Raw genomic sequence first — 21,761 nt, 5'->3', positions numbered from 1 at the left:
TGAGATAAATAAATTATGCTTTCTCATAAATTCCATGTCAGTTTTTTTTTTTTAAGGGTTCCATGACGGATCATTTTGTGGAGAAGGACTGAGACTAAAACATTGAGGAATTAGCCTAAATTCACATAGCTACTAAGGCAGAGCTGAGATTTGAAACTCATATAGGCACCCAATAGCCCATGTTACTATTATTATTATTTTTGCCTGCACAGTTTGCTTACCCACCTGCTGTCACTTCCCTGACTGGGATTTGAACCTGGGCCACATCTGTGAAGGCTCAGAATCCTAACCACTAGGCCACCAGGGAACTCCCAGTCCATGTTAAGACTGCCACCAAACTGAACAGTGTTTCTCTTGTACTTGACCCTTTAAAACAATTGCTCATCGAAAGCATAGGACTTGAGAAGCTTCTAAATGTCTGTAAAGTCAAATGTAAGATGTGTCTTTTGGGACTTGTACAGTTTTCTTCCCTTGGGTCAGTTCTGGAATTGCAGGATTGGATTATGACTATAAATAAACTCATGGAAAGTGTTGGCATGCATACAGTGCCAGGAAGCATTGAAACAGTATAATCTAGTGAGGAGGTTGCAGAGTTCAGTGGCAGACAGCTTGGTTTAACTCCTGCCTGGGTACATAATAGCTGTTTAAGAAGCCACTTTAGCTAGCTCTTCAGTTCTTTAGATATGTGGACCTTTGAGGATCTGTAAGATGGCACAGAGTCAACTGAGGGTAAAACTGCTGGTGCCACCCTGATCCAGGGAGTGTCACCCAGCCTATGCTGGCTGTCCTTGTATTCTTCACCGGCATGCATGCATTTACAGTAAAATAAAATGCCAGTCTCATTTAAGAATGTCCTTGATGAACTAGTAATATTAATTAATAGTAACTCTTAACCATTGAGGAGCTACATCTTTTGAACAGCCCCTGTGATGAAGTAGGAAGTATGCATAAAGCACATCTCCTGCATGTCAAAGAAAAATGGTGTCCTCAGAAGATTACTTTTGCAGTTTTGTATCTCCATCTGAAATAGCCTCTTTTTTTTTTTCTTTTTAATGGAATGCTATTTTTACTTGAGAGAATGAATGACAAACTATGAGTATTTGGCAACTATTTTGCAAAAGTGAATGAAGTGAGCCAGTCACTTTAAGAGAAACAATTGAGAATATTTGTTGCTGATGCCAGAATTTGAGTTTTCAAGAAAATAATTGGAATTTTAGAAAATTTGAATTCGCCACCATGAAGCTCCTAGCTTCTGATACCTAAAAGACTTTTCTGATGAGATGAGGGATAATATTAACAAATATTTTTTTAATGATTATAAGGAAATACTATTTTTCATTTTCCAAATAACCAGAGTATATTACCCACTCAAAATGTTAGACCAACCTATCTAACACAGTTTGAGAAGAGACCAGTTGTCCAGTTTTGATGTATTAGAAGAAAAATATGCACTATTATCTCTAAAGGTTATTAAAATTCTCCTCCCTTTTGTAACACATACCTGTATGAAGCTGGATTTTCTTTGTATACTTTAAACAGCATATCCCAACAGATTGGCTGTTCAGTTCAGTCGCTCAGTCATGTCTGACTCTTTGCAACCCCATGGACTGCAGCACATCAGGCCTCCTTGTCCATCACCAACCCCTGGAGTTTACTCAAACTCATGTCCATTGAGTTGGTGATGCCATCCAACGATTTCATCCTCTGTCATCCCCTTCTCCTCCCGCCTTCAATTTTTCCCCAGCATCAGCGTCTTTTCAGATGAGTCAGTTCTTCACATCAGGTAGCCAAAGTATTGGAGTTTCAGCTTCAGCATCAGTCCTTCCAATGAATATTCAGAACTGAATATTCAGATTGGCTGTAGAGGCAGGCTATGGGAACCCAAGCTGTGCTCTTTTTTTGCCAGGCGTTAAAGAGATTAAAGAAAATGTAAAACAGTGCCAGTCTTTTCATAAATTTGTTTTGTTTTGCTTTGGAAAACAGTTTATTCTTCATTAAAAATATGTGTATGTTACCACTTAGTTATTGATTTTTTTAATTTAATTTTTGATTTGGGGGTATTGTTGATTTACCATGTTATGTTAGTTTCAGATGTACAGCAAAGTGATTCAGTTATACATATATGCATTCTGTTTCCATATAGGTTATTACAGAATATTGAGTAGAGTTCTCTGTGCTATACAGTAGGTCCTTACTGTTTATTTTATTGTAAGTAGTATGTATATGTTAATCCCAAACTCCTAATTCATCCCTCCTCGATTTTTAAAATAAATTTCAGTTCAGTTCAGTTCAGTCGCTCAGTCATGTCTGACTCTGTGACCCCATGAACCACAGCACGCTAGGCCTCCTTGTCCATCACCAACTCCCGGAGTCTACTCAAACCCATGTCCATTGAGTCAGTGATGCCATCGAACCATCTCATCCTCTGTTGTCCCCTTCTCCTCCTGCGTTCAATCTTTCCCAGCATCAGGGTCTTTTCAAATGAGTCAGTTCTTCGCCATCAGGTGGCCAAAGTATTGGAGTTCCAGCTCCAACATCAGTCCTTCCAATGAACACTCAGGACTGACATCCTTTAGGATGGACTGGTTGGATCTCCTTGCAGTCCAAAGGACTCTCAAAAGTCTTCTCCAACACCACAGTTCAAACACATCAGTTCTTCGGTGCTCAGCTTTCTTTATAGTCCAACTCTCACATCCATACCTGACCACTGGAAAAACCATAGCTTTGACTAGATGGACCTTTGTTGGCAGTGTAATGTCTCTGCGTTTTAATATGCTGTCTAGGTTGGTCATAACTTTCCTTCCAAAGAATAAGCATCTTTTAATTTCATGGCTGCAGTCACCATCTGCAGTGATTTTGGAGCCCAAAAAAATAAAGTCAGCCAGTGTTTCCACTGTTTCCCCATTTATTTGCCATGAAGTGATAGGACCGGATGCTATGATTTTAGTTTTCTGAATGTTGAGTTTTAAGCCAACTTTTTCACTCTCCTCTTTCAGTTTTATCAAGAGGCTCTTTAGTTCTTTACTTTCTGCCATAATGGTGGTGTCATCTGCATATCTGAGAAACATTAGCAAATGATCACTTTAAAATTCTAATATGGTTAATACTGATTCATATAGTGTAAAAACAAAAGCCTTTGAGGACCTGTAATTTTTAAGACTATTCTTGAGTCCTGAAACCAAAAAAATTAAAAACTACTGAGTTGGCCAACTATTTCCTTGCCTCTAATAATGGGGTAAAATCCACATCTCAAGATTCATTTTGTTTTAAAATAAGAACACTTACAGAGTGTGTGTGATATGAAAAACATACACTAGGTGGTAGAAATTATTTGTGAAATAATGCGATATGCTCCCAGTAATGTATGACAGTTACTTGTCTCCATATGTCTTTAGTAACTCTTTATTATATATATATTTTTAAATTTTTTTATTGAAGGATAATTGGTTTACAGAATTTTGTTGTTTTCTGTCACACCTCAACCTGAATCAACCATAGGTATACATATATCCTCTCCCTTTTGAACTTCCCTCCCATCTCCCTCTCCATCCCACCCCTCTAGTTTGATACAGAGCCCCTGTTTGAGTTTCTTAGCCATACAGAAAATTCCCTTGGCTATCTGTTTTACATTGGGTAATGTAAGTTTCCATGTTACTCTCTCCATCCATCTCCCCCTCGCCCCCCCTCGCCCCAGCTCACCTCCCTTGCCTCCCCTTGCCCCGCTTCACCTCCCCTCCCCTTTCCTCCCTCTCCTCGCCTCCCTCCCCTCACCTCCCCTCGCCCCCCCTCGCGTCCCGTCTCCCCAAGTCCACAGGTCTGTTCTCTAGGTCTGTTTCTCCACTGCTGCCCTGTTTAAGTAAATTCTCCAGTAGCAGTTTTCTAGATTCCATATATATGTGTTAGAATACAATATTTATATTTCTCTTTCTGACTCACTATAGTAATTCCTTATTATATTAAAGAATTTTGGAAAAAACTTTCAGTGTGGAATAGAAACAATGGGTCCCTAAAGCAGAATTTTTGGTCATCCATTAAATATATATAAATTAAATGGAAACTTACAAAGCTTTTGTTCAAGAACATGTTGCTGCAGACATCCAGAGTAATGTCTAAGGACACTCACTCTTCTACAGTACTTTTAAAGAAGCAGCTATTGGTGTGGAGAAAAGGGAACCCTCTTACACTGTTGATGGGAATGCAAACTAGTACAGCCACTATGGAGAACAGTCTGGAGATTCCTTAAAAAACTGGAAATAGAACTGCCATATGACCCAGCAATCCCACTGCTGGGCATACACACCGAGGAAACCAGAACTGAAAGAGGCACGTGTATCCCAGTGTTCATTGCAGCACTGTTTATAATAGCCAGGACATGGAAGCAACCTAGATGTCCATCAGCAGACGAATGGATAAGAAAGCTGTGGTACATATACACAATGGAGTATTACTCAGCCACTAAAAAGAATACATTTGAATCAGTTCTAATGAGGTGGATGAAACGAGCCTATTATGTGAAGTAAGAGTGAAGTAAGCCAGAAAGAACACCCCAATACAGTATACTAACGTATATGTATAGAATTTAGAAAGATGGCAACGATAACCCTGTATGCGAGACAGCAGAAGAGACACAGATGTATAGAACAGTCTTTTGGACTCTGTGGGAGAGGGAGAGGGTGGGATGATTTGAGAGAATGGCATTGAAACATGTATAATATCATATAAGAAACGAATCGCCAGTCCAGGTTCGATGCAGGATACAGGATGCTTGGGGCTGGTGCACTGGGATGACCCAGAGGGATGGTACGGGGTGGGAGGAGGGAGGGGGGTTCAGGATGGGGAACATGTGTATACCTGTGGCGGATTCATGTTGATGTATGGCAAAACCAATACAATATTGTAAAGTAATTAGCCTCCAATTAAAATAAATAAATTTATATTGAATATGTAAAAAAAGAAACAGCTATTTTATATAACTTTTACGTGTTTCCTTTCAAACTTGTGTGTACATACTCAATATTTTACATAGTAAAATTGTATAGTTATATTATAGGTGTAATTTTGTGTTCTGTCACACTTTGCTGCATAGTTTCCATTATAATAATTATTTATGACTGTGTGAGGTCTGGGTCTTACTAATATTCCCCTATGTTCCTCATGAAGGTTGTTTCTTCTCTTATTAGAAATCGTGCTATGATGCATTTTCTTTATGTTACACACCTTTTTTTTCCCCTCCTTTAAGGATATAATCCCAGAAGTGGAATTACTAGGCCAAATTACGTGTGTGTGTGTGTATTACATATACATATATATACACCAAGTGTGTGTATAAATATATATATATTTTTACTGCTTATATTGTGTGTGATTGTTTATGCATATGTGATACACACATGCATACATATATGTGAGGTGGGAAGTGAGAAGTAATATTACTACGTAAATTTTACTTTCAAATGTGAACAAGAGATGTGAAGGAAATTATTAATAGTAGTTGGTATAGTCAACACCTTAAATCCAAAATTCTTTTTCAGAAAACCTGTGATGTTTTCTTTAGAAAGTAAGATTAGGATAATCTAGTTGACTGAAGTTATCAAGCACACATTTTTTGTCAGTTAAATTTTCAGGCAAATAGAGTATGATGAAATACACTTTTTTTTTTTTAAACATACTGATTATTGAGAAGACTCTCCACAGCTGTAGAGCCTAAGGGTATACATCTCTGAAAGCAGAGTATAAGAAGGTAGGTTGATCTGCTCTGTAGGACACTATGAAGTGTCATGTAGACTCATTCTTTGAAAGAAATTCTTATCCACTTGTTTCCTTAACTTTTGTCTCTTTAAAATAGATGCAGAATGAGGGACAAGATGATTGGGTTAGCTTATCAACAGTTAGGTAGCTGATACATGATTTCAAATTCTCTAGTGATAGATGGGGAGATGTATGAAAGAAATTTGAGGGGTTTGCCATGACATTGATGAGCTAGGAATGACTTTAGTGATAACCGAGAGCTTCATTTTTTTTTTAAAGCTTGGAAGCTGTGTGCTTGGCAGTTTAGTTTGCGCTTTCTTTCTTTTTATGAATGTACATATTTGAAGTCTTAATTCACCGCTTCTTTACACAGTTTGGCCTCAGTTTCATATTTTACTCCTTCACAGGAATTTGTAATCAGCATATATTGCCTTTCTTTTATAGTTTTATGACCTTTGTGAACTATTCAGAACTGGAGGTCAGGTTCCTGACACAAACTACATATTTATGGTATGTAAACTCCAGTGATATCAACTATTTACTTTATTTTAAATTTTTTCACCTACTTATTTTAAATGGAGGAGATCTGTGTTACTACATGTAGATTATATAATACTTTCATTGCCATGTGACAGTCACTATTTAAATATGTGAGAAAGTGATTCAGTACTTTGCTACATTTTCCTGTGTCCTTTAGTTGAGAATAATTATTTTTGTAAACTGCTGTGCAGGTAGGACTGGGTTATAGCCTTCAGTAATGGTTAGGCAAAAACAAAATAGCTTGGAACCTCAGGTTTAAAGCATAAATCTTCAATGTACTGTTACTTTGTCATTTTTTGAGCATTCATTTTCATCTGTTATTGATCTGGATTGAAGAATGAACACATTTACACATTCACTGTTAAGGTAGATACTTGCTTTCTTTCTGGAATAAAATGTTACTGCTTAGTTTTCTTTGAGTTCTGTTAGTTTCCTTCTGAAAATTTCTGGGTTATTTTCTTATTCTTTTAGCTGTTTTCCTATGGTCTAATGTTGGCCCAAGGAACATAAATGGGAAGTGTAGATAGTATGTCATTATATGCAGTTGTTAAATACAAAGCTGAGTGTAGAACACTGTTAATGATATTTGCTCTAAGAAAAAAGAAATATTTTCAAATTGACAGCTCTTTTGATACAGTTAAAAAGATTTTTGAAATTCATTTAAAGTTTTTTGATTCACACTTTTTTTTACAAACATTTATTAATGTAGGTAATAGAGAATTAAAAAAATAGTGGTTTTATAGAGGAAGTCCTTGAGAGAAATGCACAGCAGGTTGCTGTAAGCCTTCCGTAGCATAAGACTAGCACAAACATTTAGTTGGAATAGCTTATTTACTTCCGTTTCAATTTTTTGTTAAAACCCAATTTCCAAATAATTCAGTGTGTGACTCTTCATTTTTGCTATTTTGTACTGTGTCTCTTAGTTTGTGCACTTTGATATAATTTTTTAAAAATATTGTTGCTATTACATTGTTTGTAACTGTAAATTTTTACTTTACAGGGTGATTTTGTAGACCGAGGTTACTATAGTTTGGAGACCTTCACTTACCTTCTTGCACTAAAGGCTAAATGGCCTGATCGTATTACACTTTTGCGAGGAAATCATGAGAGTAGACAGATAACACAGGTGTATGGATTTTATGGTAAGATTTTCTATTCTCTGACTCTGAATATTGTCTTACCTTCCTCTTTGGGGAAAAAACGCCACGTATGTCATGCATGTGCTTTTAACAGTAAAATTAGAAAGACAGATAATCTTTTTTCACTCTCATTTTAACTCCATTTTCCCCTCAATCAGTTGAAAATCTGACTACGTAGAGAGAACCATTCTAGTTTTTCTTTTTTTACTAAAGTATATAGTTGATTTACAATGTTAGTTTCAGATGTGCAACACAGTGATTCAATATTTTTATAGATTGTACTCCTTTTAAAGTTATTTTGAAATGTTAGCTATATTGCCTGTGTTGTACAGTATATCCTTGTAGCTTATTATTTTATATATAGTAGTCTGAGAGAACCCTTTTTAACTTTTTGGTGTATGTCTTTCTAGATCAGTGCCTCAAAATGCAGCCTTCAGTTTCCCTCATTGGAATTATCGGGGGCTCTTGCTGAAGTTGTAGACTGCTGGGTGCTGCTGTAGACCGTTTGGGGTGGGGCCTTAGAATCTGCTGAAAAGGAATGTTTTGTACACTCAGTTTAAGAGCCTATTCTGTATACAGTGTGTGTTTGTATACATATCTGTGTATGTATATATCACATCAAGCTAAAATGTGATCATACTTGGTTTTTTAATATTGTGACCAGCCTTTTCACTTCATTAATGTTGTTTTTATAGCTACACTGTAATACACTGTATGGATGTACTGTAAATCTGTGTGCTTCCTCCAGAGAATACTGGAACTCAAGTCATTAAAAGCAAAATAGCTACTTCTATAAAATTTTATATGATTGAAAGCTTTAAAAAATGAGATTTGGAGCTCTTTAAAGGAGGTAGATAGAACTGTTGAGATATTAATATGAATTTTCTTTGAGCACAATTAAGGCAAATATTGAGAGATTTAAAAATATTAATCTCATACCCATTTAGTTTTAGACTTTATATTTGAATTATCTTCTGTCATTGTAAAGATAAATTGAACTCTCTTACTGCTCATTTTGTAAGCCATTGTCAATTATTAAACTGAGAAATTTTGACAGTTTATTGTTATTTATTTATTTATGGTCACCCTTTGTTTCTTGGGGGAACCTTAGTTCCCCAGTCAGGGGTTGAATCCAGGCCATGGCAGGGAAAGCCTGGAATCCTAACTGCTAGGCCACAAGGGAACTCCCTCAGAATTTGTTGCTTATATAAATTTGTTAATAGAAATTGAAAAGTTAGATGGCTAATATTTATCTTCTTTCTACAAGTTACTTCTTGTTTACATTCTCAAAATGCCAAATACCATTTGGAATAAAACTGATTGATGCTTTTACAAAATAATCACTATTTTGGATAACATATAATATGTTGTTAGCTCAGTGAAAGCAGCTGACTCCAGCTGTCCAAGATTACTATTATGCATATACTTACACCCCAGAAATTGACCAGCATTATCACTGTAGGGCAAAAGGAATAACAGGGGGAGAGGAAGGAGGACATTTTAATCATGATGCCTTGACTGAAGAAAATGACGGCTGCACAACGTAACGTACTGGATGGTTTTGATCCCAGGCTGTGCTCTGGTGCTCAGAGATGGTTTTGTTTAGTAAGAGGAAGCCCGTCTGCTCCTCAGGAGGAAGATAGACTTAGTCATCATGGAACTTCATACTGACTTTAAAGTAAAAATGTCCACATATAGCTGTTATCTTGGGCCTTCAGTTCATCCTGATAAACATGGTTGTAGTTAGCAGTTATTATGAACCAAGTGCTTTGCTTATGTGTCAGGGTGAAAAATTGACAAGTTGATTCCTACTGGTAAACTGTGCTCAGTGTTAGAGATGTCTCCTGAGACGTTTACATAAGGATCCTGCCTCACGTAGAGATACAATTTAGAAAATTATGAGGGTTGACAGTACCCCACAGTATCAATAGTGATATGTGTTTTTTTTTTTCAAAATTAAGAAACCAAAGAGCATAGCTTCGTTGGTATTAACTGAGAGAAGAGATTAATATACTCTATTAACTGTTGTAGATAGCAGAGAATGTTCAGCTGAGAATATAGAAGACCTAGTGATAACTACCAGGATACTTACTAGAACTCAAGTGTGTAGTTGCACAATCTGCAGAAAGTCTCAGGAGAGACAACGTAGGTCAGAGAAATGTTGGAAAGGGGATTACCCATGTTCTTGTGATTAAGGGTCCTCTAATGTGTTTGGTTATCCTGCTAGCATAAAGTAGTCACTTTAAATATGTTACTGTGTTTGATGGAATTGCCCAGAATTTTTTAAAAGTTTATTTATTTTACCATGCTACATGGCCTGTAGGACCCAGTTCTCTGACCAGGGATCAAAACTGCACCCTTAGCAGTGAAAACAAGGAGTCCTAACCACCAGACCACCAGGGAACTACTCCCAGTGTTAATGATAAGACAAAAATGTTTGCTCTGGGTTATGTGAAATTATTTAGCTCTTCTTGATTATAGCATTTGACCAATAATTTCAGCTGCTCCTTAGGGCCACTTTCCTAGACCAGTTAGCTACTAGTCTCCTGACTACATGGAGGGTCTACCAGGGCTAAATATGTCATAACTTGCCACCCTAGTTTAAGCACCAGCTCTGTTGTCCTAGTGTTAGATATGTCCTTTGTTTATTTTATTTCATTTATTTACTTTTTGGCCGCGCCTCACAGCTTGCAGGATTCCCAACCAGAGATTGAACCCAGGCCACGGCAGTGAAAACGCTGAGTCCTAACCACTGGATCTCCAGGGAATGCCCTTATATTCTTTATTTTTATCAGCATATTCAGAACTTCATTAATGAGAACTCTGTTTCTCTCATAGATGAGTGCCAAACCAAATATGGAAATGCTAATGCCTGGAGATACTGTACCAAAGTTTTTGACATGCTCACAGTAGCAGCTGTAAGTTTATGTAAATCTTTTAAAAAGCTTAAGTATTTTTCTGCCAGTAACACTTTGTATATGTTTATCTAATTGCCATCTCAATTTTATTGCTATCATTAGCACTCATTGATGAATTTAGGTATGAATGAGTTTATTGTTATATATTCAACTCTTCATTATCTTTTTTTGCTAGTTAATAGATGAGCAGATTTTGTGTGTTCATGGTGGTTTATCTCCTGATATCAAAACACTGGATCAAATTCGAACCATTGAACGGAATCAGGAAATTCCCCATAAAGGAGCATTTTGTGATCTGGTTTGGTCAGATCCTGAAGATGTGGATACTTGGGCAATCAGTCCCCGAGGAGCAGGTTGGCTTTTTGGCGCAAAAGTCACAAATGAGGTAAAGCCAACATTTTTGTAAAAGTGGTTTGTTGGTGCTAATGGCATATGTAAAGAACTATGGGTGTTAAAGATGCCAAACTTCTCGTCTAGTTTACCGAAACTGTGGTGCTTGTGGATATCAGATTTCTTGTCTGGTTTATCATGTCTTTCCTTAAGGTTAGATGAGATCATGTAATAAAAGCACCTCCTTTAGCATTCACTGGTACTATGTGTAAAATAAATTTCCCTTGTCTTTCAAACAGTGCAAGTAATGAGATAACAAGGGCAAGATAGGCAGCTTTTTAAATATGTATTTCTTAGTGTATATATATATATATTTTTTTTTAATTGAGATATAATTGACATATGACATTGTATTAGTTATGTATACAACATAATGATTTGATATGTGTGTTTATTGAGAATAGGCAGATTTTTTGAGGTTCAACTATTTTCATTTTAAAATACACACACATACACAGGGTGAACTGATCCAGCATAGTGGAGTCAGAGAGCTAGATTTATCCTGTCTGAGCCTCTGTTTCTTTCAGTCGCAAGAGAAGGATAATAAATCTTTTTTGAAATTTAAGAGCCATACTGAAGCCTCAGTAAATGATCGATATTGATAGTAATATGTGTGTGTGCTCAGTCGTGTCCTGCTCTTTGTAACCCCATGGACTGTAGCTTGCCGGCTCCTCTGTCCATGAGATTTCCCAGACAAGGTTACTGGAGTGGGTTGCCATTTCCCTCCTCCAGGGCATCTTCCTGATCCCATGTACCTTGTGTTTCCTGCATTGGCAGGCAGATTCTCTGCCACTAGCGCCACCTGGGATGCAGACTGATAGTAATATATTTATTATTAAACCGTAAAAAACTTTGCTTCATATCTGATTGTACTTAAAGAATGCTTTTCTTTCAGAAACTTGTGTCTAATTATGTGATTATTTCTATAACTCAGGCCAAAGTGGCTAACTTAGGGAAGTTAGTGGGGAATAACAGTAGAATGGGTTCTATTATCATGCGAGTTTTAGTAGATACAGGATTTCTACTTTATTTAAATGCTTATTTTCTTATATGTGTAGGTTGATTTATTTTAAAATGTGCTGGGTACTTAACGGAACCTTTCTAAATTGCAGTTTGTTCATATCAACAACCTAAAACTCATCTGCAGAGCACATCAGTTAGTGCATGAAGGCTATAAGTTTATGTTTGATGAGAAGCTGGTAACAGTATGGTCTGCTCCTAATTACTGCTATCGTTGTGGAAATATTGCTTCAATCATGGTCTTCAAAGATGTAAATACAAGAGAACCAAAGTTATTCCGGGCAGTTCCAGATTCAGAACGTGTTATTCCTCCCAGAACGACGACGCCGTATTTTCTTTGAGGCCTTCGCCCCATCCTGCTGACCCATTTTTCTGCCCTCTTCTTACCCCAACTTTTGTGTATTACCCTCTACAATATACTTTTTATTGAGCACTTTGCTGCTGAAATGCTGCCTCTTGCCTTTTTTTTTAAATTTTAAATTATCTAAATTTATTGTTTGTTATGGTGTCTATAGCAACGTTTTTCTATCAGTTTTCTCCCCCGTCCCATCCCCGCCTTGGACTCACTTGAGAAGACTTGAGAAATGTCTTAATACTCACACTGCTGCATGTAGCTCTTGCTTATTTACCGGTCTGAGGGAAACAGAATGTGTTTCCTTTTTTAAAAAGCCGATTGACAGAACAGACTACTCTGAAATACTCTTCCTTTTGTATTATTCAGTCTTCTGTTTTAGTTTGGTAAGTTTTAAGAAATTTCAGCAGCAAAGTTGTTATCCAGTGGGCACGATGGACTGCAATTGACTCGAGTTATGTATACCGTCCCAGCTGTAAACTTCATTGTCCTTTGTTGGATGATATTTTAAATGGATATAAAATAAATTGGTCTAAAGGGCTGCCCTTTGTTGTGTTTTTAAATTTTAGTTTTAAAACTGCTATAGCTTATGACTTTGTACATTAAGATAATTGTATTGATCTTTTTCCAGATTCCTTGTATTTTTTAATAAAGTAATCCTAAAAAAAACTCAGATAGGTTAAAGTGTTAGAAATTTTAAACAGCATATGTTGTTAGCTTAAAGTTATTCTTTCTTTTTTCCTAATCAGAGTTCTTGACCCTTTGGCTATTAAGTTTAAAACTTCAACTGAAATTCAGTACTATTTATTTTTAAAAAATCACTAAACTGTGCCTAAATAAATAACTGCCATATTAATGTTTTGGTTTATATCCTCTCTAGTAATAGAAAAACATTTAATACTTGTAATACTGATGTGTTCATTTGATACCAGTTGAGTAGAATGTGATCAATCCAGTTTACAGTCTATCATGAGTATCATTAAGTAAAATATATGTACTTTTCAATGGGAATCATTCTTTTCTTGCTGTAACACTTGACCTTAACTTTTAGAAAGTGTTCATTTTTTAAACTGCAACTGGAAAGGTTGAAAAGTCAGGACTCTTGTATTTGTGGACTGTACTCTGAAGCAGATTTTTTAAAGTGTAGAAAAAATACCCAAATTGTCCTTTTTGTAAAGGTCTGTGATACCATGTTTTGGCTTTGTGTAAGTAATTTGAATATCCAAAGGGTTGTGATGATCGGTTCTTGATACGCAACTGTCCGCTTAATAAGGACAAGTGTTCCAGTGTCTCTTATGACTTTGGTCATAAATGATGCTAGAATTAACCATTTTGTGAAATAGTTGGTATCCATTTACTACTATAATTAATTTTTTGTCATTCCAGGAAATCTTTGTGAAGCCAGCCAATTAATAAAGCACTTTAGCATCTGTTCAGGTAGTTTTGAAAACCAACTTTTTCCCATTCAGGATAAGAACTTCCAGGTTACCTAAAAATGCAATAAAAATCTTTATAGTCTAAGCTTCTTGGCACATAATTTTTCATCAGGGCTTTTCCTTTATTAAATGAGCACAATACTGTTTTAATTTTGACCCCCTTAACCACACAGCTCCTTGTATAGTTTTTAATTGTATAGCTGCAAGAAAGAAGTGACTAAGACATTTGCTGCAAACACTTGAACTGTTGGGTCAGTAGCTTTGTGTTACTGCCCTGACCCCAGTGTAATTCAGGGGGAAAGGTATTTTTTATCTTACAGGGATATGTAGCTATGTATTTTACTAATTGTGAAACACTGGAAATGAATGATGCAGACAACTTGGTGTGGTCTTGGACAGCTCTCTGCAGGTTTTTTTTTTTTTTTTTTTCTGTTACCACAAATTGTATTTAAGTGCTTGCTCTCATCTGCTTTTAAGTTGTACCAATAAAATCAGTAACCCTCAGCCCTTCACATTTGACACTGCTTAGCTTAGATTGATGTAGTTGTTTTAGTTATCCGTGTAATGTGACTTTTATTTTTAAGTCATGGTCTACTGCATTTGTTTGTCACTAGTTGGGCATGTGCCAATATTTCTGTCCATTCCTTAACTGCCATCTCTGTTTTGCCTGATTTTTTTCTCTTCAACCGAATAATGGCTTTTTGCATGAAAAAAAGTTTTTAATGTTAGACATGTAAAGGGAAGAGAGAGTGAATGTATTGGACTTTGTAAGCCTAAAAGGAATATTTGGATCCCTCTAATAAAAAGGGCTATGTACTATTTAGAGTAATCATGTGGTGGAAAATACTTGCAAGTCACAGATTTGTAGGTAGGAGGCTCTGTTACTCCCTGTGTCTAGGCTGAATGTAAAATCCCTTATGTTGTATTAACGGGGGTAATAACTATTTTTATTTGCCGATGATATACTTGGTTTCTAATAAAATGTCCTAGGCTCTAGTGAGAACTGTCTACTTTTAATTGCCAATTACTCCCCTTTCCTCATTTTTCTGATATGCTCTTGGCTAGCTTTTTCTCGGTTAATGCTTTTCCCTGAAAAATCTCACCATTTTAAATGTGTTTATTCGAGTGTGATCCTAAAAAGCCTGGATCAAGAGCACATCTCTAATATGCAGCCTGCATCAGCTCCTACTCCATCTGGATGTCTAGAACTGTTGGACGATTTTGATGTCTTAAACCCTGGGTTTTGCTTTTGAAATAAGGTTTGAAATACTGTTCTTCGTATTAAGATTTGTGTGTTTTTGCTTTGTAAGCCCAGCATCAGGTTTTGGAAAATGCCTGTACTGTGAAAGCAAATCCGAACTCTCTTCTGAGCCTCTTTCATTGTCAGAAATAGAATTGCTTTCCATCAGCCTCCAAAAAATTGTATATCTGGAGTGGAAGAGATTTATCAGAAAAAATCCAGATTTTTAAATGTACTTGTTTTTTAAATGCCAATGTTTGTAAAGCACCTTCAGTTCTTTGGATGAAAGGTGCTATATTCTCTCAGTGTAAATTAATAAAAAGATTATAGGAAGTTTGTCAAAAAATTTTATCTAATGTAGTCTGTAGTATGTCCCAACAAGAAGTTAGCATTTTATATAACATAATTTAAAAAAATGCTTATTCCTTTACTTGGTTGCTTGACTAGTAAACAGAAGTGAAACTTTTCTTGTTCTGCATTTGACTCTAAGTGTCCCAGTTCTTTAAAGGCAACATTCATTGTTCTGTCCTGGATCCACTACCCAGAACCCTGCTTCATGAGACTGTCACAACTCTTTCACTCGCATAATTAAACAGTGTGAAGTCATGCTGATGAAATATACAGTAGTGAAACACCAAACAGAAGCATTTGGAAAGTCTCCTAGCATGAAACCAAACACAGCAGATGCTGGGGGAAGGAACCTGTTCCCCTCTTACTAGTTTTCCTGTTAATCACTTAGTGAATATGTGCCTTTTTCACCCTTGTGATAGTAAGTTTATGCTGGTTTGAACCATTCAGATGTTTTCTTAATTCAAAAATGCATGAAGTTTATGAATTTTTTTTGCATGTGTGTCAACAGAAATACTTATTACGTAAGTATATTTCACTCAGTCCTTGGGGATCCACTGTTCTCGGCACTTTGCTCTTTTTTATATAAATGGAAATGTGTTATTAAAGACTGAATGCAGGCATTATGGAATAGTGGAAAGAATACAGGTTTGGGGATCAATCTAGGTAAGAACCTCAGGTCTGCCAGGCAGTAAGAACAGCTAACCTGTATTGAGCACACTTAACTGAATACTACTGTACATGCCCTATTTTGTGTCATCCTTAAAATGGCTCGATGACTATATTACGTCTTTGTTCATTTTTTCTTCAGATGCGGAAACAAATCATAGGAAGCTTGCCCAAGTTTGCGCAGGAGAGCTGGAACCTGAACCCCTTTAGGGCATCCTAGAGTAGTACATCTTACACAATGTTAGTTACTGTAGCTGTGTGACACCCGGGCAAGTTGGATTCTAATCTTACAAATTCTGTGTCTAAGAATATCGTACAGGGTTGGTCTCAGGATTAAAAACAGCACTCAAATACCCAGTCCCTGACCCAAAGTTGCAGTTTATTGAGAGCACACTTACATACCATTTGCCCAAATCCATTGTAGTTAGGAAGTAAGAGTAATCCAAGGCAATAATAATTGCTGACATAGTGTAGTTTATATAAGTACAACAAATTTGGAGAAGGAAATGTTTGATTAGGATGGAGTAGTTGGGGAAGGCTTAAAAGAGGAAGTGTGAATTAAAAGAGGAACGTGAACCAGAATGATGGATCATGCATTTCATATAGTAGAAGCACAGAAGCAGGGATTACTAGAACTTGGACACGATTCGGAGATAGAATTGAGGGTACGTACTTCTTGAGAAAGCTTAAGAAATGAATAGCTGCAGCTCTATTGACAATACTGTGTGTTGCAGAAGCATTGGTCAATTGTGAAAAACCTTGAAAACCAGGCAGGATAGTTTTAATTCATGTTTTGAGAAACATAGTGAATTACTTTCAAAATTAGTCTTCCTAGTAAGTTGATCTCACCAGGACTCCTACCCCATCTTCCCCAGTCTTTGACAAATTACTCTAGGGTTCTTTCCTTTTTCTGGCTTGGTAATAGGGTGGATACGACTGGTTGGGAATTTGGTGACTGTGGTTCTGTAATTTGAGGATTATGTAAAATACTAATTTGGGGAGCCAATATGTTCAATTGTTTTTCCTTGACAATGCCATTTTAAAGGTTCCATTACGATTTACCATCATTTCACTGAAGGAAGTATGTACGAAGAGCTGTCTTGGAATAAAAGACAGTCCTTTTTACACCAAATAAATTCGACTTTATGAAAAATTAATATTCTTATTTTTGCCATTTGTGATCAGTAAGAGATTTGTCCCAAGCCTTTTGGTGTGTATAACTCTAAGCTGTTATATTATTGACACACAAAAGCATGTTTCACTGAAACAAGTAGCTTAAGAGTTTTATGCCTCCTCTCAGCTCCAAATAGATTCTGAGGATCTACCAAACAAAAACTACAGAGGAATGCAGCAAGGGGAAGGGGATTCCACCAAAAAGGAAGAATTTTGTTAGTATGTTAATGAGTTATGTCTTATTTTGAAGGATGGTCTTGTTAAAGCAGAAAAGATGACTGCCATTTATTATGCTTAAGTGCTGGTAGTCTTGCATGCTTAGGTCTGGCGACAATACTAAAAATGCAAAGAAATTTATTTTAAAATCGATTAGCTGGAGCAGAGGTCACAATTACCTTCAGTATCACAAGATGGTTAGCAACACATTCAGGGGTCAATTCTATATAGGCATTTGAAAACGGAGCCTATTGCTTTTGATTATGGCATTAATTCTGTTTGCAGGGTTGATTTTCCTTTCTTGGTAATTTACTTTATAAACCTCTTGCTTTCTTGGAAGCCTGCACCCGAGCCTGTCATCTTTTCTGCAGCGTACTGAGCACATAAACCACGCTTTATTTTGATAAGATTCTTACAGTTTTCTTGCTGGATTTTCTGAAGCGCCTCTGAGTTCTGACCATTACAGCATGATGTAGTCAGGGACCGGATATGAGGTGGTTCAAAATGAAGCTCAGTTTGGAGACTTCGCTCACTGTCGCACCTGCCAGAAGAGTTTGGGAAACTGCAGCGCTTGGTTGTTGGGTCTGGCGTAGCGCAGTGTCGGGCGGGGGGGCGGCGCCAGCAGGTGTGTGGGATCCAGGAACCTGAGCCAAAAGAACCTGCCCGCAGGTGTCTGGCGCCGAAGACGCAGTTTCTACTTTCGGCCGCACGGTGGCGCTTAGATATCCCCGGCCTTGCTAGCAGTCTCTAAGGCACCTCCGCCGCCACCTGCAGTCTCAACCAAACTCTAGGTGGCGGGATGTGACGGCCCGAGAGCCCAATCGACTGCCAGGCTTTCGGCTACACTACAGCTCTAGCCAATGGGAGCCGAGGAGAGGCGCGGAGGAGGCGGGTCTCGCGGCAAGTCTGGCAGAGGCGCGAGGCCCTCCGCCCGCCTCTCCGCCTACTCCAAGCCTCCGCCGCCTCAGCTTCCCGAGCGAGCCCTGCGGCCGCCGGAGCAGCTCCCGCGGCGGAGCAGGAGCCGGATGGTCAGAGGAGCCCGGCAGCCCCAGCAGCCGCGGAGTCGCCTGGCCCCCAGGTGGGGCGGGGGCGGGATGGAGGTCGGGCTTGGGGATGGGCGGGGGCGCGGGAGCGGGCCCAGGGCAGCAGCTTGGGGCCGTGAGGCATTCGGGGGCGCCGAGACTGGTGGGGCGGGGGTTCAGGCTCGGGGAACTCGGGGATCGCCTAGGGGGCGGCGGAGCGGGCTGGCCGGCGGTCGCACCCTCCCGGCCGGACGAGAGGGGTGTGTGAGGGAAGGGGCGCCGACGGGTGAGACTCGGGGCGCTGGGCCGGGAGGGGCAGGAACGCGCGCGCCCGGTGGAGGGGGCCGTGGAATGCGGGGTGCGCCGGGCCTGGAGGGGCGGGGCTCGGAGGGGCACTGCCCGGGCGGGAGGGGGTGGGCATGGGGAATGGGAAGCGGAGGGGTGCGCGGGGTTGATGAGGCAGACAATGAGTAGGAGGTGGTGGGTGGTTTTGGGGAGATGGGCTGTCACGAGTAAGGATGAGGATGGAGTGAGAGACCCGGAGACAGAGCAGGGTTTGGGCAAAGCGGATATTAGGGGGTCGCTGGGTTTCGGGTCAATAGGGAAACAGAACATAAGGCGTTTTGTAAGGTCAGGTATGGGCTTAGCGAGTCCAGGGTTCTCGAGCGCGGTCCGTTGAGTTGTTGACTGGAGCAGTATGGCCCGCAGATGTGTTCTGGTATGTTACTTTTAGTTACCATCTTATCTGTTTGGTCTGTAGACTGACTGGCACAGTGGAGAAACCACCCCGAAAACGGAAAAGCAGGTAAGGCAAAATGCCTTCCTAATTTTTCTTCGTATTTTTCCATTTGCTTGGGTGCACCTGTGCTAGACTGCATAATTATACACTGTCAGATGAAGTTTTTTATTTAGCTCCTTTCTTAATGAGTGTAGCTGTCTGCAGGATCTCTCTTCTGAGGACCTCAAAGTATTAACCTGTACACTTTTTTTGTTGTATCTAAGATTATATGGCAAACAGATGTAGATAATTGAGAAGTCCTATTTTTTTTATGTTAGCCGTAATTTCAACTTCTTCACCAGCTCTGTTTAAAAAGCTAAGGTTTATTGAACACCTACTATGTGCCAGGTACGATGTGCAGGTGATTATTTGTATTATCTTCTGTAATCCTTGAAGCTCCCCAAGGAAGTGTGTACAGGTAATCACTGTTTTACACAGGAGAGAACTGAGACTCAAGGGAAACTGAGCATTTCCCCAAGATCATACATCTGATAAATGATAGAACCAGGATTTGAAGCCTGGTAGTCTGACTCCAGAGCTGAAGCTTTTAACGTTATAGCGTAATGCCTCTAATAAATAAATAATTGAAAATAGGTAACTTTTAAAAAATACATTGTACATGAAGTGTAATAAACAGCTGAACCACAGGAAAATAGATACAAAATAGTCCGCAGCAAGTGCATTATTCCGCAGCAAGTGCATTATTCCATGTGTCCATTCTTTTTTCTGAGCACATTCCACGTGTCAGGTACTTTATAGCAATTCTGTGTAGTCATTTGAAGATTTTTCACAGATGTTGGTATTGGCCTAGAGAAAGTAAGTTATAGTAGTGAGTATGTGACCAGTGGGACCACTGTAATGGTACTTGCTAAGTTATCCATGTTAGTACCTGGAAAACCTTAACAGTAAGTCGATATGAAATGCTGATGGTGGAAAGTGTCAGTAGCCAAAGTTCCTTTGTCACTCTTTAGGCCTGTACTGGGCAATATGGTAGCCATGAATGGCGTTGAACACTCAAAATGTGGCTCGAATGACTGAGAAACTGAATTTTTAATATTATTAGTTGTAATTAAATTTAAAAATGGATACTTAATTATTGGAAAATGTTTATATCTGGAACGACTTGGGTATGTGAATCTGCTTTTTCATCTGTAAATTATGAAATCTAAACATGGATCAAATGTATCCAATGAAAACTTAATGTCCAAGGTGAGGCATATATTTTAAGTATTAAAAAATCACACCAAATTTCAGATTAGTACAAAAAGAACATGGCAAACTTCTCATTAGTAATTTTTATGTTGATCACTTCATGAAATAATATTTTAGATATATTGGATTAAATAAACTATTACTCAAATTAATTTCAGTTTTTTCTTTTTACTTTTTCTAACATTACTGGGAATTTAAAGATCACAAATATGGCTTACATTTACTTTCTTTTCTGTAACCCTTGTTTAACTCTTATTACCCCATTGCCAGACTCTTAGAGTAGCCTCCTGACTGGGTTCCCTACCTTAAATCTGTAATTGATTGACATACTATGCAAGTTGATCTTGTAATTCTCAAGCTTAAGGTCCTTATGTGGTTCCCCTTGTTTACTGAACATAATTCAGACTTTTTAGTGTCATCGTGAAAAGAGACTGCCCTCTATTATGATAAACCATAAAGGAAAAGAATATTTTAAAAATGAGTGTGTGTATATATATATATAATTTTAACTGAATCACTTTGCTATACAGCAGAAATTAACACAGCATTGTAAATCAACTATGCTTCAGTTAAAAAAAAAAAAAAAAAGGGAAGAAGATACTGCCTTTATTTCACACCTGCCTATCTTCCCAGCCACAGTTGAGTTTTGTGGCCTTGAAAATTCTCTGTAAAGGAGCTACTATACGTCTCGTATTAAATACCTTTCTGGTGAACCCTTCACAGTGAATTAATTGCTGAATATAACTCTGTGTTCTGTTCGCCATTCCCAGAACTTATGTTTAGATTTTTGCACGATTCCTCTTTCTCCCTGAAATACTTTCTGTTCCTTCCTTGGCAAGCTCCCCCCTTTTAAGACTTCCCTCAAACATCGCGTCTTCCACGCGGACTTTCTACCCTGTCCTTCACCTTCTTTGCTTCGTTTGTTTCTATGATAGCCTGTAGATACACCCACGTGTAATGGTTTGGGCTGAATTTGAATCCTAGCTCTATCAAATACAAGTTTTGAGATGATATACAAGTTTATTAACTTGTATATCTGAACCCCAGCTTCTTAATTTGTATAATGGAAATAATAATAGTTCAACCCTGATAAGGTCATTAAGTGTTCAATGCAGTGCCTGGCACATAGAAAGTATCCAATAAATTTTAGGTTAAAAAGCACATTAAATGCCTTTTATTTCCCACCTCTTTTCTAAACATATATAGTAAGAGGATTGAAAATAAAGATGTTAAGGCAAAGAAGACACGAGAGAAGAATAATGAAATTAAATCAGTGGCGAAGTTAGTATATAGACTAGAAAGTACTTCACAGTTCCTAAAGGTTGGTTCCGTATTTAGCTCTCAGTTTTCCTAGAACAAAGCTAGGAAGAAAATAAGGCTCAACTTCTAGATTCGTGCAATCTGTAAAATCAAAAACATGTTCAAGGGAGGCACGCTTTTTTTTGACTCTTAGAGAAAATTTCTCTCATTGATTTTTATAATGGGGGCACTGGTTTTGTGGGGAGAAATCCCCAGTGATAAATATACTAGAGAGTTTTTTTTAAAGATTGCTGCTTTTAA

The 21,761-nt window shown here is 38.1% G+C and overlaps 2 protein-coding genes across 3 annotated transcripts in view; both read left to right on the top strand.

Annotated features, from left to right (window-relative positions):
• The window catches only part of PPP6C (protein phosphatase 6 catalytic subunit), a 40,595-nt gene extending 25,466 nt beyond the window's left edge, over positions 1-15,129 (top strand). Inside the window, exons 3-7 of the mRNA XM_005687131.3 lie at positions 6,193-6,258; positions 7,289-7,430; positions 10,266-10,345; positions 10,521-10,730; positions 11,848-15,129. Coding sequence (XP_005687188.1) covers positions 6,193-6,258; positions 7,289-7,430; positions 10,266-10,345; positions 10,521-10,730; positions 11,848-12,096 — 747 coding nt within the window. The 3' untranslated portion in view covers positions 12,097-15,129. The remainder of the gene's footprint in view (positions 1-6,192; positions 6,259-7,288; positions 7,431-10,265; positions 10,346-10,520; positions 10,731-11,847) is intronic.
• SCAI (suppressor of cancer cell invasion) overlaps positions 18,011-21,761 on the top strand; it is a 108,785-nt gene continuing 105,034 nt past the window's right edge. For both annotated transcript variants that reach the window (XM_018055762.1, XM_018055761.1), the window contains exons 1-2: positions 18,011-18,267; positions 18,972-19,016. In XM_018055762.1, the coding sequence (XP_017911251.1) occupies positions 18,050-18,267; positions 18,972-19,016 (263 nt within the window). In that variant the 5' untranslated portion in view covers positions 18,011-18,049. The remainder of the gene's footprint in view (positions 18,268-18,971; positions 19,017-21,761) is intronic.

Source organism: Capra hircus, chromosome 11 (assembly GCF_001704415.2).
Source record: "Capra hircus breed San Clemente chromosome 11, ASM170441v1, whole genome shotgun sequence".
Lineage (NCBI taxonomy): Eukaryota > Metazoa > Chordata > Mammalia > Artiodactyla > Bovidae > Capra > Capra hircus.
Note: the sequence above shows the minus strand (reverse complement) of the source record. Positions and strands in the feature narration are given on the sequence as shown.